Source organism: Rousettus aegyptiacus, unplaced genomic scaffold (genome assembly GCF_014176215.1).
Source record: "Rousettus aegyptiacus isolate mRouAeg1 unplaced genomic scaffold, mRouAeg1.p scaffold_m13_p_5, whole genome shotgun sequence".
NCBI lineage: Eukaryota > Metazoa > Chordata > Mammalia > Chiroptera > Pteropodidae > Rousettus > Rousettus aegyptiacus.
The window spans coordinates 89,582,482-89,609,170 of record NW_023416308.1 but is presented as its reverse complement, the minus strand read 5'-3'; the positions used below and the strand labels follow the sequence as shown (position 1 = coordinate 89,609,170).

Here is a 26,689-nt window from a genome sequence, read left to right as displayed (position 1 = left end):
AGTGGCTGCCAAGCCACCAGCTCTGACAGACCAGAGCAAGCCAAGGCTGGGGCAGAGGGACATTCAGGTCACCACCAGCCCCTCCCCGTTGGCCAGCACACTTATCCCATGGTAGCCCTTCAGGTCCCAACAGCAGCTGCAACCCAGTAAATTCCCTTTTAAGGCCTGGGCTGAGAGCAGCCCCTCCCAGGGGGCCCAAGGAATCTGCCCGTGGGCCCAGGTCCTGGACACTCCTGTTCTATACTTGCTCCTGCCCCCAGGGATACAGCTAGAGTAGCTGTGATGCCACTACCAGCAGGCAGAAGTCACTTCAGGTCAGGAGTGGGGCCCAGGGCAAGCCTGCTGACCAATCAGCAGGTCCTTACAGGTACCAGAACCTTGTGTTGGCTGGATGAGGGGCGAGGCATGCAAATATGCCACAGACAGCTGGAGGTCCCAGAAGGAAGGGGGGCATGCTCTCCAGCCACCCTCCCGACAGGAGGATGGGTCCTCCTACCCTTCTACCCAGGTTGGGGGATTGGGTTGTAGGAGTGGCAGGGATGGAAAGCTAACGTTTCCCTCATCTCCCCATAGAATGCGGCATGAATGGTGCCTCCCTATATTTATGCAAAATGGCAGACCCATAGACTTTCCCATTGGACTGTACATGCACATGCACATGAGTGTGTGCCTGCACACACATGCGCATATGTGCGCACAAACACACACACACATTACCCTGAGCCCCTCAGCCGAGAGTTCCCACCGAGCAGCAGTGAGAACCAGAACCTCTGCTACAAGGAACAGGTAAAGTACCCCTGGATCACCACCCTCAACCTCCCACTTGCGTTCCTGCCATGTCCCAGCATTTCCTCGAGCCTTGGCTCCAGCCTCACTTCCCCCTACCTCCGCCCCGCCCCCCTGCAGCAAGCCCCCCACTACCCTGCCAAAGCAGTGAGCCATCCAGCTGGGGCAGCTGCAGCCTGAGTAAGGGATCGCCCCCAGGGGGCCCAACATTTAAAGACTGATGACTCCTGTTGGCCCCACTGTCGGGGTAAAGAAAGAAGGAGACTGGCCAGTCTACAGCCCAGGCACTAGCTGCACCTCCAACGCCGTGAACACAGCATTTGCAGGTTAGGAAGGACTCGTCACACAAAGGTAAGACTTCCTTCTTCCTTCAAGAAGGGGCAGAGCCTTCTGCCTTCTGAGCCCAGAAGGGAACAGCAGGAGCTGGGATGGGGTAGTCTCAGAACCCAGAGGGAGAAACAGGCCAGGCAGAACTTCATCATGGAGGGGTATGAAGTTCAGCCTCGAACTGCGTGGCTCAGAACAGGGCTTCCTGGGATTCCTAGAAGGGCACTGGACTGGGGGACAAGAGACTAGGATTCCAGTTCGAGTGACCTTAGGTTATTTCTCTCAGACATCAGTTTCCTTGTATACAAAATAGAGGTTTATTAACTGCCATGCTGATTAGAGGAAAGATGGTAAGTATGTCTATTCACTAAAATATTGTGTAGCTGTTAGCAAGAATGAGGAAACTTTATGAACTGGCATGGAGAGATCTCCAAGATATATTAAGTGAACAAGAAGGGTTAATATAGTGTCTTAATAGGCTACCTTACATATTAAAAAAGAAGGTGAGGACAAAGACATATTCACATTTTCAGAAAGGAGCTCCAGAAGGAGCCTAGAGACCGCCAGTGGTCACCCGTTGGGGAAGGGTTGGGTGATAGAGGGGTTCAGGAGTAGGAGGGATCCTCTTCATATAGATGTTTATATTTTTATTTTTAACTATGGGATTAAATTACCAATTTAAAAAAGTATAAGAAATAAAAAATCAGCTTCTGTCTTTACTCTGTCACAAAAGAAAGAGCTGAAGAAATGCGTTGTCACCTGTCAGCATTCCACCAATGCCGGGGGCCCGGGGCCCAGGAAGAAAATCCGCAACTTCCTCCCTAGGCCCGCTCCAATATGGCTTAGTCAGGAAGTTCCTTCTAAGGTCTGACTTCACTTCCTTTTGATGAAACCTCCAGTACTGCCTCCCTAGTGCCATGTAGCTATTAATAGACATCCTCAACTCCCTCTGGACCTTACTTGGTTTACTGAGTAAACCTAAGCCCTACATCCTCCCCTTCCCAGAACTTGGAACGGTTTAGGATTACTTGCTGGGGGACAGGCCCATTGGTCTTTGTAACCAGCCTGGGAAAGCGAGATATAAAGGGAAAGACAGAGGCCAGAGAGAAGAGGCTTGCTGCCCGACCTCTCCTCACCCTCTCCGTTGCACAGCCATCTTCCCTTGTGTCCACCCGACCCATCCCCTCACACACACACACACACACACACACACACACACACACACACACACGCATCTCTGAATCTCCCTCCTATTCTCTTCCTTTTCCTTCATGGCCTCATCTTCTCTTTATCCTCCCAGGTGAGTGCCCACGCCTGCTGTCACCATGACGACCATTCACCACAAGCAGATGCTACAGGAGCACGTGTCCATGGAGTTCTCCAGCTCCACCACCCACGTGCAGACCTTCTCCCAGACAACCAAGATCGTGGGAGGCAAGTAGAATGGGGGGAGAAGGGGAATCAGAAAGGGACAGACTTTCTTCCTCCACATCCACCTCCTGGGTGGCCTCAGTCTTTGTGACTACTGGACCCCTCAGGAGCCCAAGATACCAAGAACAACCCTCTCTCGACCCGTGCTTCTAATCTTTGCTTTGATAAAGCTTCAGCCAGCTGGATGTTCACCCACAGATTAGATCCCCAGAAAAACAGCTTAGGAAAAATCAGTCACATGTCTGGGTGTGAGTAATTAATGAATTCTTGATTGCTTAAGGAGAAGAGCATAGGCAAAAGCGTGTTATCTTCGATGGTAGAATTTCAGTATGGAGGAAGTTAGGGAGGTCTACGCATGAGTAATGCTGACTCTGCTCCGCTTAAGAATAAATTAGAAGCTTTGAACTGCCACTGGAGAGAGGATGAACATGTAAACAAGTGACCTAAGCTTTCAGGCTCTCAGCCCCTGGGACCAGACCTGGGGGAGGGCAGATCCAAGGGAAAGCTGAGAAATGGCCTCAGAGCAAAACAAATTGTTTTAAGCATGTCTCTAGAGAAAAGTGATTAAAAGATGGCCAGGGGCCAGGATATTGAATACCCATCCTCTCAGTCGCTGCCCCTCCCTCAGAGTCCTGAAGGGACAGTCACTCAATGTTCTCTGTGCACAGAGGTCAAGGCCAGATAGACACACTCTACCAATCCCTCCTGGTCAGCAAGGCAGAACAAAGAACTGGGACTTGAGACCAGAAGTTGAGAACTCAAATTATAGCAGCAATTCTCAGTGCTGGCTGCATGCATGTTAGAGTCGTCTTAGTGTGGCAGGGGAGAGGGGGAGGGGTGAAAAAAATAGCAATACCCGAATTTCACCCAACTGTTAAATCAGGTATGTATACATATTTGTTTTGTTTGTTTGTTTGTTTTTAAAGCTCTCCAGCAATTCTAATATGCAGCCAAAGTTTAAAACCACTGGCCAATAGGGTCCAACAGGGAACATAAATGCAGGAAAAAGCCTGAAGTGAACCAGAGATGACATAGCCTGTCTAAGGGGGCAGTCACATTCACCTGCCACTAACTGTTACCGTATGGGAATACGAGAATCCAGAAATCTGAACTTTTATGTGAAACCTCTCAATTTGTATATGTAGTGCTACTTTTTGTTTAAACGTGGTTGAGGTCGAGTAAAGCATGTGGGCAGGCCGGACTGCTCGTTGGAGCCCTCTGACCACTGTTTAACAGCAGGCCACGAGCCTTCTTAACCCACTTTCCTCTTCTCAGTCAGATTGGTGGGGATAATAAATGTACCCACTTCACTGGGGCATTGTGAGGATTCAAAAAGGAATCTCTGTGCTTTCCCGATTCAGAACAATTGTTATTAACTCACTAGCCAAGACGATTTTGTGAAGTCTAGGTTAGATTGACACAAACAACTTTTTATTTCCCGGATATAAATTGATGTTACCACACTGAATATGCTATTTGATAATAAGGTTCCCATATATTATCCCAATGAAGTGGTATGTTTCCTGTCGCTCAGGAATCACTACTCCCATGGCAGTGAACGCTGAACCCACCAAAGGATGGGGAAGAGGCCCAAGGCAGAGCTCAGCTAAGCTTCCAGGCTTCCTGAGCAGGGACAGGCCCAGCCCCCTCCTAATGCTACTGGGGGACCAGGAGAGAAGCACAAGAAATCAAGAAAATCCCCGAAGAGAAGTTTCTTCTTAAAAAAAAAAGTTAGGACTCAGGGCCAAGGCTCAATAAGGGTGATAGACCATTAAGGGATGGGAGAGCAGTTGGCTCTTCCTGGTGGTTGAAACTTGCCGTAATGAATGACCCATGGACTCTAAAGCCCTCCTTTTTTATTTCTTTTTTGTTTAGGTTTTATTTTTAAATTAAATTTATTAGGGGCGACATTGGCTAACAAAATTATGTAGGTTTCGAGTGTACAATTCTATAATACAGCATCTGTATATTGCATCGTGTTTACCACCCAGCGTCAAAACTCCTTCGGTCACCATACATTTGACCCCCTTCACCCTTATCTACCTCCCCATTTCCCCCTTTCCCTCTGGTAACCACTACACTGTTGTTCGCATCTGAGTTTTTTTCTTTGTCTTGTTTGTTGCTTTCAGTTTTATATCTCTCGTGTGAGTGCAATCAAATGATTCTCAACTTTTTCTGACTTTTTTTCGCTCAGCATGATATTTTCAAGACCCATCCATGTTGTCGCAAATGGTAGTATTTCATCTCTTCTTATGGCTGAGAAATATTCCATTGTATATATGTACTACAGCTTCCTTATCCAATCATCTACCAAAGTGGTTGTTTCTTTGTCTTGGCCACCGTGAATGAGCATAAGGGTACACGTATCTTTACAAATAAATGTTTTCAAATTTTTTGAGTAGATATCCAGAAGAGGGACTGTTGGGTCATATGGTAATTTTATTCTTAATTTTTTGAGGACACTCCACACTGTTTTCCATAGTGGCTGCACCAGTTGACATTCCCACTAGCAGTGTACCAGGGTTCCTTTTTCCTAAGGGTCTCCTTTCTTGGCCAAAGCCGATCCTGTGGTGCTGGCCTCAAGTGCTCCCCCATCCCTTCAAGAAAAGGCCAGCCCTCCAGTTCTGAGCCGAGCTCTGCCTGGAGCCCATTCTGACCTCTTGTCTGCTGCCACAGAGGAAGTCACAACAAGGAAATCCTCAAGCACTGTAGAGTTCTTCAGTTTGGTGACCCGGAGTTCCAACATCCCTGCGGGCGAGAGCGTTCCGGAGTTCGTAGAGAAGCCTTGCCCGGTCACTGCGCCTGAGGGTGCGTCACGCCCCCCGCCCCCACCCTGTGTGTCCCCAGATCCTTGGGTGCTCCCCTTTCTTCCCCACTGTCCCAGATACCACCACCTCTACTGCTGTCCCCCAATACACAAACACTGTCAGAACCAGGCCAGTGGTTCCTCTAGTGCCTGGGCTGGGGCAGGGACCCTGGGAGGAGGCAGGGAGCAGGCAGAAGGCACAGCCTGAACATGTATCCTGTGCCCACTGCAGGGGATAAAGCCGTGTTCCGAGCCCGGGTGCAGGGGAACCCCAAACCCAACATCTCCTGGAAGAGGGAAAGTGGCCTCCCCATCAAGGAGTCCGCCAAGATGTTCTACGACAGTATTAACAAGGAGCACGTGCTGAAGGTGCCGGGTGGGGGCCCGCGGTCCAGTTACAGATGAGGCCAGGGGCAGGGGCCTTGGGGCATGCCACGGGCCCTCTCATCGAAGAGCGGGGTAGCAGAGACCCAAGAACTGGGAGATGGTGGGGTGTGGCGGAGGAAAGGCTGTCATTGCCCTAAAGGGACAGAATAAGAGAGTCCAGTCAGAAGCTGAGGCTTTCCCAGAGTGAGCAGGGGACCAAAATTAGGGGCGAGGCAAGGCAGAGCTGGGGCAGAACAAGGAGGGGACAGGAGCAAATGGAAGGGAACTAGCGTACCTGAAAGTGAGTGAATCAAGGGACACTGAGACCAAAGTTATGGGCGGAGCTAGAAGGGAGCAGGAACTATAGCGGGTGGAGCGAGGATGAGATGGGGTGGACCAGGAGGGAGGGCGGGGCTGGGTCTTACAGCAGTGGCAAGAGTTAGGGTACTGGGGCTCTTCAGGGGAGCCTTCCAAAACGAGTCTTGCCGACCACCTACAATCCTTAGGTGTAACCAGCTTCTGCAACCTCTGGCTCCAGACCCTTGGAGGAAAAGGAAGGATGGGGCCCTGGAAGACTTGGGCCTATAATTACTCCCGACCCCATTGATCCTGCCCCAACTTCCCTTGTGAAAGGAAGACAAAGGGCCTCCCCTCTCCCCTACAGACTGAAATTGGTTCCTTCTATTCACAAAGAAATGTTATTGGACCTCAGCCCTCCCTCCCTCTCCCCTGCCCCACCCCCAGCACACACAAACTTCCCCAGAAGCCTCCTACTGGCCACCCCTTACACAAACTCATTATTTCAGCAAGTATTTTCTGAGAACCTGCTGGGATGTAAGTACCATCCTACAGGCACCAAGGCAGCCTTATTTACAACTGTTTGTTCAGAGCCTCAGCCCAGTGCCTGGTAGGAGGAAGTAAATATGTATTAAAGAAAGGAGTGCTCAGCTGAGTGCCTGAGACTGTAGATAGAGTTACAACTCAGAGGAGGAAGTCCCTATCTTCCAGGAAGGCAGCTGAGGGGAAGAGATTGATGCAGAATGAGGCTACAAACACAGACACTCACACCAATTGCTACCTGGTACCTCCAAATCATAGAGGCTGTTCAAACTTCCACACATACTCAGCTCCTCCCCGCTCCCCACACCCAAATGCCTTCCTTTCCCATCCTGCAGAAAGTCTCCCAGTGAACCCCTCTCCCCTCCCCTACTAATGGCCTGACTCTGATCCAGCTGGAGCCGCTGACCTCGGATGACTCTGACAACTACAAGTGCATTGCAAGCAATGACCATGCAGATGCCATCTACACTGTGTCTTTGATGGTGACAGAGGGTGAGCCAGCCCCCTCCTCCCAGGGCCTTTCTTCCTAAGGATCAACGCCTCCTGTCTGACCCTGTCCCTCTCTCTGCCCTCAGGTCAAGATAAAATGGATTTCAAAAAGATGTTGAAGAAGAGGTAAGGCAGCAAGTTTCCTCTGCCCAGGGTGCTATCCCCCAACCCTCTAGGCTAGAGCTTCTTGAAGGCCTTTCAGCAGGGCGCTGACTTAATGGCCCAGGCTCCAAGAATCCATGGGCATCTCAAGGTTAGGAGAGGTTCCCTTTGTCTTCAAAGGGAGTTGCTCAGTCCAAGCTTGGCACCCCCTTCCTCCCAGGGCTCCCCCTGCTCCCAAGAAGAAGCAGAAGAAGGTGACAGATGAGAAAGAGATGCTGGAGATTTTGTCTAAGGTGCCCAAAAAGGACTTTGAGAAGGTTTGCATGGAGTATGGTTTCACTGACTTCCGGGGGCTGCTCAAGAAGCTCAAATCGATGAAGAAAGTGGAGGTGGAGGTCAGTGTCCATTGTGGGGGCAGGAGTCTGCAGCATGGGGGCTGGGTCTCACCGAAAGCGCTAGTGTCTGTGTGTCCCCCCACAGCAAGGTCTCCCCGCCCTGCACACACATATTCAAAGGCATACTCTCTACCGCGAAAACAGGAAAGGAACTCAAGCCACCTTCCTACTACCTCTCCTCTCTTCACCATTCCCTAATTTATTTACATATAGGCTTTGGAGTCAGAAAGCCCTGGGTTCGAATCCTAGTTCTAATGCCTTATTAACTGTGTGAACTTGGGCATCTGTTTGAACCTCATTTTCCTCATCTGAAGAATGAAAATTATACTTCCTCTTTCATTTGCTGTCATGTTGTCGTCATTCATTGACCCAACCAACTCATCATTTTTAAGCATCTACACTGGAACTAGAGAACATATGTAATGAGTTCAGGGCCATAGTGAGCGTCCCACAAATGACGGTGCTTTTCTCATCTCCCATCATATTTATCTCCCCCTAAATCTGCCAGTTAACCAGTGGCAGGAGGTAGGGGAAACACGACTATCTAATCAGCCTAGTCATTTCTCCCCAGACTCTTGGTTGTCTCCTCCAGCATTGGGGACACAGACTGCACAAACTTCAGGGGCCCCTGACACCTGCTGTTTCATTATCATAATCTCTTAGACCATCCGGATTCTGAAGCCTCTGGAAGATATAAAGACCAAGATTGACACCACCGTGGTCTTTGACTGCATCATGGAGCTGAAGGACCCCAATATCAAGATGACATGGATCAAGGTGGGAGAGTACCTAGGCAGGACCCACAATGGCAATATTATTTCCTTTCTGAACCCCCTCCCTTCCCAGACCCTCTCATCCATCAGCTGTGTCCTCTCTTTGATCCCATCGAGAAGATGCCTCCTGGTATGGTTGAAACTGGCTGGGAGCTGGCTTCTATTCTTAGCTGTTCCGCCACTTTGCTGTTTGATTTGGGACAATTACTTTCCTCTCTCTGTACCTCAGTCTATCAACCTGAAAAGGCTGGGTTAGTCCTGAAGGTCACCGAAGACCTGGGTCTCTAAGAGAAAGCATCTTATAAACTCATTTATATTAAGAGTTCAGTCATTGGGGGAGGTGGGGACCCTGGATCTCGCCAAGCCAGATAATGAAGTCAGAGAGATTTTAGGGGTTACTGGGTGTGTTTGAGGATCTGTAGAGGTGGACATGGAACCTCCAGCTCTAATTGGCCTTGGGGAATGGGGACTTCTGGAAGTCTCCTGCTAACCTGCTTCATCAGCTTTTCTGCCTGTTTCATGGGGCAGGATAATGAACCACTGAGGATCCAGTACTCCCTGGGAAAGTATGATGTGAAACAGATGGGCACCAAGCATATGCTGGTTATTACCAACGTGAATATGAACGATGCAGGCACCTACAGCCTGATCGTGGGTGACAAGCGGATGAGTGCACAGCTCACAGTGCTGGGTATGAGTGTGGGCATCAGGGGCACATAGTCAGAGTCTGGGGGGAGTAATAGCCAGGGATAGGGTCCATGGGATATGGGAGAAAGGAATATGGGAGTATGCAGGAAAGAACTGCATGGGATGGGAATTCATGGAGGAAGGAGATATGGGTTGTAAAGGAGAGGACTGTGAGATAAGTGCCGTGGGCAATGTAGTATAGTGGTTAAAAGCATCATCTTCAGAGCTAACCACTGGGGTTCAAATCCCAGTTTCTGTCCCTTATGAGCTGTGTGATTTGCAGCAAGTTATTTATCTTCTTTTTCCTCCATTCCCCCATTATAAAATGGAGAATAAGAGTAGAATCCACCTGTGTGAGAATTGGATACATTAATATGTGAAAATTGGCTAGAATTGTGCCTGGCACATATCTAAAACTACATAAGTCCTTTCTAATTGTTGTTAACATTACTGTGGAGGAGACCATATGAACAGCATGGGAAGGCCCTCCATGATTAACAAGGGGAATGAAAGGAAGGATACTCTCTCCAGCTGTGGGCTACGAGAGGCCAATAACACCTGAGTCTCCATGCCCCCTTCACCACACCAGCCCTAGAGGGACCGGAGCTGCAGCCCAGTGATTGCCTCCTCCTACTTTTTGCTGCAGATGAGCCAGTGAGGTTCTTGGGAGAAATGAAGCCAGTGAAGGTGACAGAGCGTCAGACAGCTGTGTTTGAGATCCGTCTTTCCAAGAAAGTACCTGACTTTGTGTGGAAGTTCAATGGGAAAGAGCTGAAGAGGGACGACAAGTATGAAATCACAGTGTCTGAGGATGGTCTGACCCACACACTTAAGATTAAGGATGCCAGACTCAGTGACAGCGGCGAGTTCTCTGCTGAGGCGGGGGACCTGGTACAGAAGGCCCAGCTCACTATTGACCGTGAGTGGTTGGGCCAGAGCCTGAGGGGTGGGCTTCATACTATAGCAACTTCCATGTGAGCAGTCATCCAGCCAGCCAGCCAGCCAGGCTTCCATCCATCTATCCACCCATCTATCTGTCAGTCCATCTCCTCTTTGCAAGGCCCTGTAATGGGTACTAGAAAGAGAAAGAGGTTCTCCTTTCCACTGACTCCTAGTCTAATGGGAGAGGCAGTTATGGAAATGACATTGGAACAGAAGTTCTCAAGCAAGGGGTCAAGAAACACTGGAATTTTATTATTATTTTATTAGCTAAGAGATCATGAGGCAAAAAATTATTAGCCTTTCTGGTTCTCATATCATATATTACAGTACATCACTCTAGACTACTCACTTTCTTATATTATAGCTGGCTGGGAGAATTGCACATGATGGTGGGTACACCAAGAAGCATGTCATACATGTGACATGGAATCATCATTGCTGTGATAGAGACACAGAAGCTGTGGGAGCCCAAAAAAGGGGCACCACCTGGTTATGTCAGAAAGGATATGATGAGTCGATGACCCAGCTTTACCAAGAACAAGAAGCAGTTCAGCTTCAGAGAAATGGGAAGAAGAAAAGACACTCTCAGCAGAGGGAACGAACAGCATGTGTAAAGACCAAGGCACCAGAGAGACAATGCAATTATGGCCAGAGTTCCAAGGGGGACATTTATCTCACTTTACATATGAGGAAACTGAGATTCAGTGAATGCACTGCATACAGTTAGCTAGCAAGTAAGGGGCAGAGCTGGCACTCTCCCTGCCAGGTACCTCCGTGGCTCACACTTGCACACCTTTGTGGATACCTCCATGGGTCACACTCGCACACAAACATACTCCATATCACAAGTCCCTGTGCTTTCTGGGGCCAAAAAGAGGAACAGGTCACTGCAGAAAAGGGATATAGGAGGATGGGAGCATGTCCAAGTGTTTATCTGTCCACAGGTATCCCCATCAAGTTTGTGAGTACCCTCAAGAATGTACGTGTGAAAGAGAAGAGCCGTGCGTGCCTTGAGTGTGAGCTGACATCCAAGGATGTGACACTGTACTGGAAGAAGGATGGGAAGCTGCTGGAGCGTGGCACCAAGTACAGCATGAACCATGAGGGCAAGCGAGCAGAGCTTATCATTGAGGATGCACAGCTCAGTGATGGTGGCGAGTACACCGTGGTGGCCAAGCAGAACGGGGACCCCACTGAATACTACAGTACTGCCATGGTCACCGTGGAGGGTACATACCACCTTGTCAGTCCCCACTGACCAACCCCCTGACCCTAACAGTCCCCTACCCTGGACACTGATCAGCCCTCCTACTGACTCCAGTCCTCCCTTAGACCATGATCAGTTTCTACCTCCCCACTCTGACAAGCCCCATCTCTCAAATTCTGACCATCTCTGACCTCCCATGCTCTGAATATCTCTGCTTCCTAGACCCTATCTCCCATCTCTCAAACTCTGTCAAAAATCCCTTGACTTCATCTATCTTTCGCTTCCAGCCTCTGACTATCCCCAGCAACCCTGATCATCCCACACTCCCCTTGACCATGACCAGCCCCTACTCACTAGCCCTGACCATTCCCCACTGACCCTAACCACCCTCGACTCCTGATAACCCTGGGCATCCCACAGACCAGCATAACCACAACTAAACATCTCAGCTCTACTAACTATCTGCATCTATTCCCCTTCTTTGACTGAACATCTTCCAGTCACCACTGACCTTCCTCTGATGATCAACGGTCCCCTCCCCCCATTAGCCATCTCCCAGTCTTCCTGGTCACCATTTCTCAATGCCACTGACTTTCCCCCAACACCTCTCCTACTTGCTCCAATCCTTACAAGGACCATTCCTGAACCGCCCATTGAACATTTCCAAACGTCCTGCTCATCATAAATAATTTTGATAGACACAGCACACCTGCCCCTTCCCAGAGCCCCTGCTCCTTTCCTCCCCAGAGCGTCTGGCCACGGTGAAGAGCGGGATGTCTGACGTGCACGCCGCCACCGGGAGCCCAGCTGAGCTGTGCGTAGTGCTGAACGATGAGAAGGTGGAGGGCGTGTGGCTGAAGGACGGCAAGGAGGTCAGAGGCCGGAGCTACGGAAGGGGACAAAGGAGGAAGGGTTCCATCGGGCGTACACTCTTGCTCACGCCCACCCTTCGCGCCCTAGATCACGGACTTGCCCGGGGTGCAGATCGTGAAGCAGGGTGCGGTGCACAAGCTCATCTTCCCCAATATGGGCCCCGAGCACGAGGGCAAGTACACATTCCGGGCCAAAGGCGCAGAGAGCGAAGCCTCTGTATTCATTGCAGGTAAGGTCACCGCCCACTGTAGACAAATCTTAACCACGCCTGCCCCGCCCAGATGGTCATAGCCCCTCCCCTACCTGCATGGGCTCCTCCTCCACCCCCTTGGCACCTCCCCCATGCCAGCTGGGAGAGATTTGCCTACCGCCCCGCCCTGCAGATCCTCCTGCCATCGACCCGTCCATACTGGAAGCACTGGCTGCACACCCCGTGACTGTGAAGGTGGGCCACACGGCGCACATCAAGGTGCCATTCAAGGCAAAACCTCTGCCCAAAGTGACATGGTATAAGGATGGAGTGGAGGTGACCGAGGAGGAACGTGTGTCCATGGAGCGCAGGGAAGACCAGGCCCAGCTCACCATTTCCAAATGCGTGCGTGAGGACAGCGGCCTTGTTCTGCTCAAGCTTAAGAATGACCACGGCTCAGTCACGGCCACTGTGCACCTCAACGTGCTAGGTGAGGTCAAGACCCTGGCTGAGCTGGGCTGAGGCCACCTACTGCCCAGCACTCCGGTTAGGAGGCAGGCTGGGGTCAGAGTAGGAGTTTGGGTTGAGACTAGGATTGGGGTGCTGGCTTTGTAGCCAGAACCCCACTTCTTAACTAGGTGGACTTGTCAGCAAGTCAATTAACCTTCCTAAGCCTCAGTTTCTCTTGTGGAACAGGGTGTTTTTATTTCTTAGTACCTGTTTCAAGTGAATTTAAAGCAGCACATAGAGTCATAGCATATAACGGACCTTCAAATGCTACTTTAGTATTGTTATTGACTTGGAGGTGGAAAGAGGTGAAAATGAGGGTGAAAGAGGTGAAAATGAGGGTGAAAGAGAAGTGGAATTTAAGAATGGAAGTGAGATTTATTGGTAAGAGTATTGGGGTTTAAAGTGGAATGGAGTGAGGGGAGGTAAGATAGGGTAAAGGATAAAATGAGGTTGGAGAAAAAGATGGTATAAAGGTAAGATGGGATTTGGGATGGGTTTGAACATAAGGTTAAGAAAAGAGATGAGAAGCTGTCCTTAGTAAACTCATATTCAACTTCCAACACAGACACTATCACCACCTCCACCTGAATCTCCATCAAGCTGTGGGGTGGGAAGGTTTGTGTTTCAGTTCAATTCGGCACCTAGACTAAGTACCTTTTCTGTGTTCTCAGTACTAGAGACACAGAGATGAAGTATCCTGAACAGTCCCTTAACCCAAAAGAGATGGAAACTGGTAGACAGGTAATTATAACATAGAGTGACTATACCAGAAAGCACTGGAGTTTTGGAAGCTCAGAAATGGGGAAGAGCTTGTCTGTAAGGGGAAAAGGAGGGATCAGCTGAGTCAGGGGCCCCTTGGGTGTCCAGTCCACCCATTCCTAGGCAGGCAGGAGTCTCAGAGGGGAAAGGATCAAACTCTTTGGACAATCTTAGGAGGGGCAGTGCACACAGGGAAGAGCGAGATACAGAAAGCTCAGAATCTAGGTATATCTGAGTCTGGCTAGATGTCCAGCAAGTGAGATAAGGGCCTCTGATCTTTTGCTCCAAAGCCCCCATTTTGATGCTATTTTCTATCCTCAGACCGTCCCAAGCCTCCCCAGGGCCGGGTTGAGTTCCTGGAGCTCTCGGGTAATTGTGTGCACATGAAGTGGAAAGCCCCAAAGGACAATGGTGGGCGTCCAGTGACACAGTTCATAGTGGAACGGAGGGCAGTTGGCAAGAAGGCCTGGATTAAAATAGGTGAAGTGGACAGCAAAGTCACCAACTTCTCCACCAACAAAGTGGAAGAGGGAAAAGCCTACCAGTTTCGTATCCTGGCAGTCAATTCAGAAGGAGTGAGTGACCCACTGGAGACAGACGAAGTGTTTGCAGGAAATCCTATCGGTCAGTGAGACAGCCCTGTGTTCAATGGGGAATCCTGGGGTCAGGGTGTGGGCCTTCAGCCAGGGAGGAATACTTGTTTGTGGGCAACTACATGGGGGTCACTTCTCTAGCCACCTCACGAGATAGATGCATTCCAGAGCAAGAGCAGAACATCGTTTTCGGCAGGAATTCTCAACTTTTTTCAGTCAGATCACATGCACGACATACTCCTGTGTGTATATCCTGAACTGTGCACAACTCCAGGAAACTGACTGCACTTGTTCCTCCAGTCCAGAAATCATCCCAAGTCCAAGTGAGAGTGATGTTATTCTAGGGATAACCTTGATTCCATGCTATTTTTTTTTTTCAAAGAAAACCCTTGGTAATATCAGTATTTTAATTATGATCACTAGTTAATTGCTACACTCCTCCCAACTGATCTCCATGTCCCAATGTATGAAGACAGTAAATTAAGAACTGGAATATTGGGGGTGATTCATGTTGGAAGGTTTAAGATGGTAATTCTCAATCTTGGCTACACATTAAAATCACCTGATGTCTTTTTTAAAATGCTAGCGCCTGGGCTCCACCCCAGGCCAATTAAATTTTCTGGATGTAGGACCTAGACACTAATAGTTATTGTTGTTTTTTTTGTTTTTTGTTTTGTTTCGTTACTTCACACTTCATATTAATGTGCAACAACCAGAGTTAAGAATCATGTGTTTAAGTTTTTTTTTTTTTAAGGAGGGGCCAGAGGTCAGCATGGAGTGGGCAACTGTCTACATGCTACCTCTTCTAACCTCTGCCTTCTCCAACCCCTATAGAGCCCCCTGGTCTTGCCTCCCAGCCTCAAGTGACTGACGTGACCAAAGAGGCCGTGACCATCACATGGAATGCCCCAACCCAGGATGGGGGAGCCCCAGTGCTTGGCTACATTGTGGAGCGGAGGAAGAAAGGCAGTAACCTGTGGGTGCCAGTCAACAAGGACCCCATCCAGGGTGAGTTCTTAGGAACAGAGGCCCAGAAGGGACCAAGGTAGGCTTTGCTGGGTGGACCCATGTATCCCCTGCTGTTCTGAATATACTCTCTCTCCCAATTCCTTTGGAGATTTCAACAGTATCCCATGATCCCCTCCTCTGTGTCCTCTCAGTCTGTGGTCTCCCACCCTGTGTGCCTCCTGGCCTCATGACCCCTCAAATTCCCATTTCAGGCACCAAGTACACCGTGGATGGTCTTCTGGAAGATACAGAATATGAATTCCGAGTTATAGCTGTGAATAAGTCAGGCCCCGGACATCCCAGTATGCCATCCAGCTCTGTGGTGGCCAAAGACCCTGTCAGTGAGTTTGGGGTTGCCAGGCCCAACACATAGTGGAATTAGCCCATTCAAGGTAGAGAGAAGATTTCTTCTCGGGGGAAGTCTAACAGGAGGGGTCAAAGAGTCTTCACTTTCTTGAGAGCTGCCAGCCTGCCAGAGGCAGAGGATTCAGACACCTGAGAAAGCCAGCAAATAAAGATTGAGAGTCAGTCAGGGACAATGAGGAGGCAGGGCAGAAAAAAGTTTTGTTTTGTTTTGTTTTGTTTTATCAAACTTAGAGGATTTCTGGTATTCGTTGAGGTAGCAGAAGCATGTTTGAGGGAGCCGGATAAATGTTTGAGAGGGTGTTGAGTGTACAAGGTTGGGTGTTGAGGATGTTAACTGTGGGAGTTGGAGGTAGAAGTGGTGAGCTAGGTTTCAGGGGTATTGAGTGTGGGAATTGGCAAAGGGTTGAGTGAAGATGAGTTTGGGGGCTAACTGGATGTGTGTCATACCCCAGAACCTCCAGGCCTGGTCCAGGGCTTGCATGTGTCTGATTCCTCCAACTCGAGCATCTCCCTGGCCTGGCGGGAACCTGCAGAGGGAGACCCACCCTCCGGCTACATCCTCGAGATGCGAGCCGAAGACACCAAGGAGTGGTCCAAGTGCACAAAGATTCCCATCTCAGGCACCTGCTACACGGTGGGAGGCCTCACCGAGAGACAGAAATACTTCTTCCGAATCCGGGCTGTGAACGAGGCTGGGGTTGGAGAACCTGTGGAGTTGGACGAGGGGGTCCGTGCCATGCCGCCACCAGGTGAGGACACAGACAGGGCTGGGGATTTAGGCCTCAGAATCATAGCTTCCAAACCTTCCTCTGTGGAACCTTATCCCACAGGGGGAAATTGGATGATGCTGTGATCAAAGAAAAAGTCATCCATACTCGTGCCTATACAGAGCCCATTCCTTTAAAAGAAAAAACCCATTATGCTCATAAAACATAGTATCTATTGTGTGCCAAGGGAGATGTGAGGGATATAGAAAGAAATAAGATACTAGACTTGCCCTCAAGTGTCTTATGTGCTAGTAGAGGGAGAGAGATGAGAAACAAATAAATGCTTTACAGTGATGCAGGGCTGTTAGATGTCTGTTTGTCCTATAGCAGGGGCATGAAAGAGGAGAAGTTGGGAAAGGCTTTGCACAGGAGACTTAAAGCTATATCTTCTGGAGAGAGAGGTCCCTACCCCCACCTCTATCTCCTCCACTTCAGCTGCCCCCAAGTTTGACCTCAGTGCCCGGCTGAAGAGTCACATGGTGGTTCGTGCTGGGACAGCCCTCTTCATCCATGCTGCCTTCTCTGTGAGTCCTTCCTGATCCTGACCCTAGATGCCCACCACTTAACCAAGATGACTACTGTAGCTATCATAGTCTCTGCCTCTGACTCTGTCCCGCCCCCCCCCCCCAGACACCTGGCACTACAGCCTGGTGGGTGACTCCTCAACATTGGGGGAGGGGCTGCCCCCAAATATCACCTGGGTAACCACTGGTGCCATCTCCTGTCATGACCAGGGCTCACCACCACCCAACGTGACCTGGCAGAAAGATGGTATCCCCACCAAGGGCAGGGAAACCATCACGAAGGGCAAAAACCACTCGCAGTTCCTGATCAACAGCACCAAGCGCTCCGACTCCGGGGTGTACCGCATCTTGCTGCAGAATGAGTTTGGCGAGGCACACTATGACATCCATGTGCGAGTGGCAGGTATGACAGTGGGCAGAGGCCTCAAGGAACATCCCTATACACTCTCCAAAATATAGCTCCCCGCTGCTGCTTGAACTCCTACCGCTATAAAGCCATGCTTTAAGGTAGTGAAGGCTTCTTTGGCACCACAGAATAAGAGTTTATCAGCCTTTGCCTTAATGGGGAGGGTTGTTTCCACTTTTTCTCACCATCATGAAGCCTCAGGGACATTGAACTAGGATGAAGTCCTGGTTTCAGTTTCTGCAGTTACACCTGGTGAGCTTCGGGACATATACGGAGGAGGTCGGAAAAAGCAAGCAGAGAATGGGTGATAAACAGGAGGAACAGATGGAGATGAATCCATTAAAAATTAAAAATCCATTAAAAATTGGGGTGACCTCTTAGAGAGGGCTAGAAGTTTTTTTAAAAAGCCCTAAACTCCCAAGAGATAAAGGGATAACTTTTATTAAACAGTTACTGCATTCCAGGTACTTTATCCACCATTTCTATGATAGTAATTATTAGCCCTATTTCGCAAATGAGGAATTGGGTCTCAGAAAAGATAAGTAACTTGCCCAAGTTCAGGGCTGGTAAATAGCATAGATGTACTTCAGAAACAGCTCTTCATGACTCCAAGACACCAGCTGCCTGAAACTCAAAGGGCTTGGCAGGTGGCTGGCATGGGGACACCATACTTCAGGCCTCCCAGGGTGGCTGATGGGCCTTCTGTCTGTGTCAGATTTTCCGCGGCCACCTACAAACCTACGGCTGTTTGAGGAGGTCCCCAACACGGTGACTCTGACCTGGAACCACAGCCCTGATGTGCAGGACGACGGTGAGGCCCACTACGTCATCTTGAAACGGGATGCCAGCACTGCCACCTGGTTCACGGCGGCAGAGCGTGTCTTCAGCAACAAGTACACAGTGACTGGGTTGCTCCCTGGCAGGAAGTACTACTTCCGAGTGGTGGCCCGGAATGAAGTCGGTGACAGCGACCCGCTCGACTCCAAGAATACTTGGCTGGTCAACAAGGACAAGAGTGAGTCAGGGTATTTGAGGATTCACGTTACATCTGGGATCCCCAATGCTAGGAATGACATCAGAGTTGCAAGGTGTACCCAAGATTTGAGGTCAGGGATGCTGGGGAGAAAAGTAGGGATCAGGAAGCCTAGGGGAGAAGATACTTTCAGGGTACCCTGATGGGTGGGACTAAGGTGGAGCTGGGGAGGTACCCTTGGGGGTGAGGTGATGACGGAGGGTGGAAGGGAGGGGCGAGGGATGTAGTGCTGTGCCAAGGGGGCTGAAGGTGCTGAGGACTGGGAAGGGTCTCCAAGGAGCCGGAGCAGGTTTGCTGTCCAGAAACCCTGGAGGGAAGGGATTAAGGGTGGGGATAGCAGCAGGAAACATGAAATACAGGGTTAAATAGGAGACAGCTGAGACCAGGGCGGCCGGGATGACACAGGGAAGCTTGGAGGGGGCGTTAAAAGCAGGATAACATCTCAAGTCTGGGAAACTGGTGGCTGGAAAGAAATCTAGAACTCCAAGGTCTGGAAAAGTGTAAAACCCACAGACTTGGCTTAGGTCGTGGAACCCTGAAGTGGCAAAGGGGTGGGAGGGTGGTGGAAAGGGAACTTTAGGAACTAGTAGAAAAGCCTCAGAATTGATGGTATCTGGGAATCTAACCCAGGTTATCGGGGTTCCATGAGCTGCATCTCAAGGTCAGGGGCTAGGCACCTTCCCAGCTCTAAGCTGGTGGGGACCTGGGGGTGTTCACGACTTCCGCATCCCACCTGCGCAGTCGAAGACCTGAGCACCAAGCTAAAGCCGTACCAGCAGAAGGACTGGCGCCACGCACCTCGCTTCATGACCCCGCTCAAGCCACACACGGTGCTGCGCGGCCAGGACTGCACCATGACCTGTGCCTTCCTCGGGAATCCGCGGCCCACTGTGACCCTCTACAAGGGTGATGTCAACATCACAGCCAACTCCAAGTTCTGGTACAACTCCACCAGTGGTGTGTGCACAATCGTCATCCCCACCTGTACACTGAAGGACAGCGGAGAGTACAGCGTGCTGGTGGAGAATGAGCTGGGCAAGGACCGCAGCAGCTGCACACTCACGGTCTACGGTGAGGGTGCCGTGGGGGTTGGGGCCTGGGGTCGGGGTGAGGGCAGGAGGTCGGCTGCTTCCCATCTGGGGTAGAGGCACAAAATAGCAGTCTTAGGGGCTGTTGACTCTCTCTATGTGGCTGGCAACGTTTTTTATTTAATCTGTCATCAGATGGTGTAAACATTGGCGAACGTGGGAGTCTGCAAACCCTTGGCAGACTGTAGTTTGCAACCCTTGGTTGGCCCAGACTCACCTTGAAAAAGATACTGGTGATCAGGCCTAAATCAGACTCACCAATCACAATCTCTCTGGAAGGGCCCTGGAAGGAATCTGTTTACAAATTTGTGCAAGTGATTTAAGATTGCAAACTACTGGTTAGCTTAAGGACAGATGGGAGGCACAAATGGGGGGAGGACCGAAGAGAACCTAGTGGAGGCCCTCCCTCTTCACACTTGTGCCACGTTTTTGCTCATGTGTGCACATGTAAGGGAAATATTTTATTCCTTCCTACAGAGTCTACTGTCTCCACAGCTACACAGCCAGGAGCATGAACTCACTAAATGCAAGGCTGACCTGCCTTACTCCCTCTTGCTTTCCGATAACACTCTTGAGAAAATCCCAACCAACAAGGGCCCTCCCCCACCCCAACTACCTCTCTAGCCTCATCCTCTGCCACTCCCTGAACTCTCCATGGGACTCCATTGGGGTCCATGGTCACCATGGTTACAGACCATTTTCATACCTTTATAGATGCCTTTCCTTGGGGAAAGGACCATGTACTGTTGCTCTGTCTCTCAAGTACTCAAATAAGTGATGACACCTTCAGAGTGGCTGCTGAACTATGTGGCAAAACTAGGCTAGGGAAGGCATTATGGGGACACATCAGCTTTTAGTCTTCAGCAGGAGATCCCTGACAACTTAATTCTGGTTGTAAACACATGGGCCCAGGATCCTGGTTCTATCACTGACCAGCCATGTGACCTTGGCAAGACTGTTTTCTCATCTAATTCTTAAGGCTGCTGTGAGGCTTAGATGAGATAGTGCACGGAAGCGCCTAGCACAATGCCTAGCAAATATTAAGTGCTCTTGGTCTCCACACACTAAGCTGATCTTGGGGGACTGGGACTGGGGCGCAGGCCCGGGCCCAGGCTCAGCCCCAGGCGAGGACTGAGAGTCCCAGGCAGGGTACAGCACCTGGTTCCTGGTGACTATGAATCCAGCAATATGGAGTTTCCCTTGCCCCTAGCATCATTAACACTAATACTTGTTTTGCTCTTTCAGACAAAGATGACAAGTCAATTCTAGCATCAATCATGGAGAATCTGCAGAAGAAATCAAAGTACCTTATGTGAGCTTTGGCGCAGCCCAGGCATCAGGAGGATGTTGTGATGTGGGCTTCTTGGCCTGTCTTCTGCATGGTCCCAGTGAGGGAAGCCCAGTCTGCTCTCTGGTACTTGTCAATGTAAACATGCAGTGAAGGGATGGGACAATAAACTGAACAAGCTCACTCTTGCCTGTTCCTGAGGGTGGTATACAGCAGGGACGAAGGAGGTGAAAATGGGAGAGGGATGGGGTTACACAAAACCTAGACCTCCGAGAGCCTGGTCCAAACTAACTCGCATGGGAAGTGACCAGCTCCCTTTTGACTGGGCCTTGACTTGCCTTCCTCTCCTCCACAACCACACTGTACCCCCCCTTCCTCTTGGGGCATGGGTGGGCAAGTGTTGCCAGATTCGTCCTTCTCCCCATCCTGCTCTCTCCCATTTCTTTATATCAAGTCGGTCTGTCATCAGAGTTCCAGTGCTTGAAGGGATCAGGACCCTGCCTCTTCAGGGTCCAGGGTTCCCACTGTTTAAGAGCTAGAGCATCTCAGAACCAGAAAGGATTAGTCATCCAGTTTCAACTTATGTTTTGCAGCAGAATCCTTCCTTTTAAAAAAATTGTAAGAAGCTACTGGACTTGAAACAAAGGATAGGGGTCTTTGAGCCTCCCTCCACTACTTATTATTTTGCTATTTTCCACCAGGGATTTCTGCAAAAACCCTTGTTTGAAAATCACCGAGTCATCCAATACCCACGTGGGACTTGAGTTTCCAATCACATCCTCACAACTGTACAACCCCTCTAATGGCATATTCAATACCGCCCAAGGCTTCCCTTTCAAATTCTGGGTCAGGGCCCTGCCCATTAAGATGCAGATGTCCCTGGAGTCAGGGTATGTGTTATTCTGCCAGAGTTTCACATAAAAAATTTGAATCACCAGTCTAATTCCATTCCTCCCAGCTATTCAACTGAGCTCAGAGTCCAAAGAGAGAGGAGATGTTTGAAGGAGCTCTGGATCATTTTGAAGCAGACAGCAGGTCTGGGAGGAGGTGGGGAGCAGGAGGACTGGGTAACTAAGTGTACAGGTGAGTGCATCAAGGACAAATTTGGATGGTGGCAAATATTACCCATCCTCCATCCTCCTGAACTACATTCTCACTCACATATGACCAGGGAAGTGAGACCCACTTTGACCAGCACAGTGTTACCAGAGAGCCAGGGAGCCCGTCAGGCGTGAAGACGTACTGGCCAAGACTGTGACCCAGGCTGTGAGGACATCCAGGGCCCCTGGCTCCATGTCCCCATCCCCTCCTTTCCAGGACAGGCACGTGCCACACAGACAGACAAGTGGGGCAGCCAAAAGCCCTCGGTTTTTATTTTTTTTTCACATGAGCAGTAAAGGATGGAGTTGTCCCATCCTTGTTCCCCTTGCATTGAATGTGCCTTGGGTCTTATGACCCTAGAGTATCATTGGAGCCCTCTCTTCTTGCTCCCAATATAGGAGTGGCATGAAGGAAAGCACTGAGGGGGATGTGGGGGCTCCCAGCCCTCTGAGCCAGGCTCAGCACCCCTAGAGCAGCTCCCTGAGGTCTCTCCATAAGACTTTAACAGACAGCAGAACGGAGACAGATGGCAGAGAAAGACATAGGCTGGCAGACAGATTGTACACAGACTCACACACACAGACACACAGGCTAGCCCCTTCCTTTGGTATGGTTCACCTTAGCCCTGGGGCTAGGGTCTGAGGGTAGTGATGTAGAGCCCGAGCTCTGGGTTGGCCTTAGAAAGAGATGGGACCAACTTGAATCCTTGAGACCCCAAACTCCCAGGCCAAAGAAGTCCCCTCTCTTGCCTACTGGCACAGACACCACTTCATCTTCCCACCCACCACATAGAGATTAAAATTGTTCAAGTAACAAGGATAGATGAGGGAAAGAGAGACCCCACCCTCATCCAATCTTCCCAATTAGGGGCCTGTAAAAGGGGCTTAAAGCCCTGGCACAGATTTCTCCCCTCCCCTTCAACTCTACATAGATCAGAGAGTAGAATGGGTGAGTCAGACTCTTCCATCTAGTAGAAGTACAGGGAGGTCAAGAAGCCAAGCACCATCGCCCTCCTGTCAAAGAAGGGCTTTGACAGTCCTGATGGGGTAGAGGTGGGGAGATGTCTACTTCTGGCTCTGGCAAGGAGCATTAGTTCAGCTCTTTTTAGCTCTCAGCATTGTTCTGGACCACTAGCTTTGCTAGAGAGATCATTCCTGCTCACCCCCCTCCCCAAACTTGTACATTTTCCAGGTGGTCCCTGCTGCCCCAGGCTGGTACTTCAACCATCCTGAACCAGCTCTTGTAGGTCCCAGGTTCTGGACCCCAGCCCCAGGAGGACAGAGGGGTTACCAGACCCTAGCCTCTCAGTTGGCTTTGCTCAGTCTGTAGTCTTCCGCCGGCTCCCGGCTCTCGACAGCTGACAGGGCAATGAGCATCTGGGCAGCATAATAGGTGGACATGATGAGTGCCCGTGAGTAGGGAATGGGGAAGCAGAACTTGTTGAGGGCGATGGCCATGTCTGAGACGATAAAGAGCAGTGCACCACCGCCCGCTGCCAGCTCAGTCCAGCGCCAGGTTGCCCCGGCCAGCCGCAGCCCTGCCATTGCCCGCCAGCCCATGAAGCTGATAAGGGCCGCATAGACACCCACCAAGTAGGTGAAGGCACCTGAGAGGCCCGGGTAGAGATAGGCATAGAACAGGCCCGACAGCACTGTCATCACCAGACCTGTCCGAAGAGCCAGTGGCCGCATGCCAAAGGCGGATGCGTAGAGCATGTGAGTCACAGCAAACATCAGTAGACCTGGGAGTGAGAGAATGAGGGGATGCTGAGGGCAGGCTCAGGTGAGTAACGCGTAATGGGGTGGGAGTAGGTATGGAGTGCTTGGGATGACCCAGGAGCTTCATTTTGGGAGTCACAGGAGTGAGAAGAAATCCACACAGGTAAAGACACCCCCCTCCACTACCCTGAGGAACTCCAGAACTGATCACCAGATCACCTGCAAGGTCATCCTCGAACAGGGCCCCCACAGTTCTTGGTCTCAGAACCCCTCAGATTCCCCACATTCTTGTTCATAAGCTCCCAAATCCTTGGCCCCTAACACCCTCTAGCCTCCAACCCTAGGATTCTTCCCAGGTAGCGACTACAGCAACTGACCGTGCACAAAGTAGCCCTGGTCCTGCCAGATGAGGAAGGCATCACCCAGGGCGGAGAAGACGAGCCCCACAAAGATGCAAATGGCACTGGGGTGGGCAAGCAGGAATCCTAGGCCATGGGCCAGAAGGAAGAGCCAGAGGCAGAAGATGGGCAGGCACTTGATGAGGGCGCTGACCCACGATGGGCTGGACGAGGGCAGCCAGAGCACAAAATACACACAGGTGGCCTTGAAGAAGGGCACCAGCTTGGGTCCCTCACTCTTCACCTGGAGGACATAGGACAAGGGCAGCACTCAGAGCTTGGGAAATCAGAGCCCGTAAGAGAGCTCAGAGCCAGCACCCTCAGCCCACACATCCACCCCAGGGATAGGCCCATCTCCCAGGTCGGGATGATTGACACACACAAACCAGTTTGGTCTGCCCCAACCAGCCAGCAGAATGTGAACAAGCCCATCACCACCCAGAGGCTTAATTAATTAGGAAGGGGAAGGGCTGCACCATTCCTGCCGGCCATGTCCATTCTTAGCCCTGGAACAGGACCAGAATGGTCACTCACTGGGTAGAAAACAGACCTTGGGATAGTGTCCCCTCCTGCAGCCCAATGCTTTTCCCTTCCTGCTCCCTTCCTCTCCCTCCCCAAAGTCCCTTTAGCCCCTCTCTGCCAGCATCAGCCCCCGGCTGTCTGGAATGGAACCACAGCAGGAAACCACAGAGATGCCACAACTGGCCAACTCGTGATCCTTAGCTGTGAGGCCAGGGAACAGGCAGGCTTAAGGCCCTGGTAACACCAGGTGAGTGCCAGGAACGCATGAGGTGGGGCACTGCCAACCACCTCTGCCCCCACAGGCTCTCTCCTCAGCCAGTCTGCTCTTCAGCTTCCACTTCAGCTGCCCCAACCTAAAGGTAACCATGGAGGGCAAGGAGAGGAGATATGGATGCTGTCTAGAGAAATGGACCCATGAGTTGGGAGAAGGAAAACTGTCCCTGAAACACCAATGATTTCAGGGATCTGGGGGTTCGGGGGGAGGGCGGGTCAGTCAGTCTCATTTCCTAGAGAATAAGAACAATTCAGGGCACATCAGAAAGAGAGGCAGGAAGGGGTGGGGGTTCTCTTCCTAGCTTTTTATCTGAAGCCAGCAGACAGGCTGGGAGGAGATGGGGAACTGAGAGAGGGAAGTTAGAGCAACTGACTTGGTCTCAGCCAGATTAGGGTGGAGGGCAGCTAAAGAAAGGTTGTGTCCAAGGTCACTGTGGGCATCCTCCACGTTGAGAGAGAGGACTGCTGCAAATATTTTGAATATATAATCCCCTGAAACTGTTTTCCTTGGGCTTCTGATACAGGGTCTCTGAGAGCTATTCAGAACAACCGCGATGCCCTGTGTACTCACTGCTCAAAGTGATTGTACATCTGACTGGGTGAGCTGTCTAGCACAAGGCTCTGGGGACATACTCTGACTCCCAGGCCACCAGTTACCTGGGGACTGATCAGGCTGTGATGCAGCAGGTTGGGAAGAGGAAGATGGGTGGCTCCGGGGTCCAACCCTGCCCCTGCTCAGCCAGGGTGAGAGCAGGGAGAAGAGATGACTAAGCCCCTTGTCCAGAGATGATCTCATCAGGGCTGAGCAGGGGGCATAAGAGGAGACTGAAGGAGACATGCATCCCCCACAGTCCCCAGATCTCCCCAGCATCCACCTGCCAGCCCTTGGAAGCATTAACGTCTGCTCTATACCTCTCCCCTAGTCTCCTAATTCTTAGAAGGAAAAATAGGCAGTAAGTAGTTGGGGAGCCTTTGACAGTCAAAGAGAACCAAGCACTAGAGGAAGGATGGAAAAGAGACAAAGGTTCGAGTTGAGAAAGTCTGAATAGGAAGAAGTGTCAATAGAGAAAGACCCTTTTCTTTCCAGCGTGTTATCAGTGATGCTTGGAAGTAGGAGCATCCCCTACCCCGCCCCAGACTTGTTTATAAAAAGAGGAAAGGGAGGAAACGAATTTGGGACATAAGTCTCAGGAGGTCCCAGTCACCCTCCTGCCCTCCCTCGCCCTCTCTCACGCCTCCCGATGGTCTGCTCACGCTGAACCCGGCGGGCCGCTGCTGTCCTAGTCCCCAGCAGCGACCCCGCCGACCCGCGCGCCAGACGCACGGAGATCAACAAAGTCACGCTTCCGAGTCACGTGCCCACTGTGCCCCTCCCTCCCGCGAGCGAGCTGGGGCGCGCGGAAGAAGGGCGCCGCGAGTCTGAGGAACAGGGGGCTTGACAGCAACCGCCTCCCGCCCAGGGACGCCGGCCACTGCGGGATCCCTGCCCTTCCTCGGCCCCCAGTAGTTTGGCCTGCCGCAGCCCAGTCCCCAGGCCGGTGGGCTCGGGCCGCGCCGGACACTGGCTCGGTCGCTTGTTCGTTCACTCACCACGGTGACCGGGGACACCATGGCGGCGACGGTGGCAGCGACCGCAACTGGTACCCCTCTCCCGGCTGCAGCTGCCAGGACGCGCCTGCGGTTAGGTGAGAATGCGACGACGTAACAAAGCCGGGGATGACCAACGATACCTCCCGCGCGCCGGGCGCCGGGGGTTCTTTCTGCGATTCCCCACGACGTCACCGCAGACACAGCCAATGAGCGGGCTGGAATGGGGAGGCGGGGACTGCTGGAAACGCCCGCCAGGCCGCAGGAGCTTCTGCTCCTAGGGGGCGAAAGGCCGGGCCTCTAGGGAAAGCAATGCCAAAGCATCCCAGAAAGTGATCGTAATGCCATTCCCTGGGTGAGGACCGAGACTGCTTGAGAGACAGACATTCCTTTCCTGAACACACGGCTACACACATTTTCTCATAACCTAGTATAAAAGGCAAAGACAGGTTTCCTTCAGCCTGTAAGAATGCGGTCCACAAGGACATAGGTAGACCTACAACCTTCACTGTGTACAAACGCATCGAGATAGAC

General features: G+C 51.1%; 2 protein-coding genes across 2 annotated transcripts; one reads left to right on the top strand and one right to left on the bottom strand.

The window, feature by feature from the left end:
* The first annotated feature begins 1,278 nt into the window (after positions 1 to 1,278).
* On the top strand, positions 1,279 to 20,613 carry IGSF22 (immunoglobulin superfamily member 22). Its single transcript, XM_016164945.2, has 23 exons — positions 1,279 to 1,978; positions 2,414 to 2,547; positions 5,221 to 5,352; positions 5,583 to 5,719; positions 6,949 to 7,048; positions 7,132 to 7,171; positions 7,368 to 7,542; positions 8,206 to 8,319; positions 8,844 to 9,006; positions 9,649 to 9,921; positions 10,889 to 11,173; positions 11,899 to 12,023; positions 12,112 to 12,253; positions 12,408 to 12,704; positions 13,805 to 14,107; positions 14,911 to 15,084; positions 15,297 to 15,425; positions 15,903 to 16,199; positions 16,653 to 16,741; positions 16,952 to 17,144; positions 17,863 to 18,162; positions 18,922 to 19,251; positions 20,514 to 20,613. The coding sequence occupies exons 2-23, from the start codon at positions 2,439 to 2,441 to the stop codon at positions 20,582 to 20,584; spliced, it is 3,978 nt and encodes a 1,325-aa protein (XP_016020431.2). The 5' UTR covers positions 1,279 to 1,978; positions 2,414 to 2,438; the 3' UTR covers positions 20,585 to 20,613.
* TMEM86A (transmembrane protein 86A) lies at positions 14,815 to 26,335 on the bottom strand. Its single transcript, XM_016164944.2, has 4 exons — positions 26,159 to 26,335; positions 23,753 to 24,017; positions 18,979 to 23,398; positions 14,815 to 18,143 (listed from the first exon to the last, which is right to left on the bottom strand). Exons 1-3 carry the CDS (start codon positions 26,177 to 26,179, stop codon positions 22,962 to 22,964), a joined length of 723 nt encoding a protein of 240 aa, XP_016020430.1. The 5' UTR covers positions 26,180 to 26,335; the 3' UTR covers positions 14,815 to 18,143; positions 18,979 to 22,961.
* Positions 26,336 to 26,689: the final 354 nt, after the last annotated feature.

Coding starts and splice junctions, on each gene's coding strand:
- IGSF22 (XM_016164945.2), top strand. CDS start 2,439: ATGACGACCATTCACCACAAGCAGATGCTACAGGAGCACGTGTCCATG. Junction 7,543..8,205: donor TGAAGAAAGTGGAGGTGGAG/GTCAGTGTCCAT, acceptor ATAATCTCTTAG/ACCATCCGGATTCTGAAGCC. Junction 9,922..10,888: donor GGCCCAGCTCACTATTGACC/GTGAGTGGTTGG, acceptor ATCTGTCCACAG/GTATCCCCATCAAGTTTGTG.
- TMEM86A (XM_016164944.2), bottom strand. CDS start 26,179: ATGGTGTCCCCGGTCACCGTG. Junction 24,018..26,158: donor TGGTGTCCCCGGTCACCGTG/GTGAGTGAACGA, acceptor TATGTCCTCCAG/GTGAAGAGTGAGGGACCCAA. Junction 23,399..23,752: donor CCAGGGCTACTTTGTGCACG/GTCAGTTGCTGT, acceptor TCTCACTCCCAG/GTCTACTGATGTTTGCTGTG.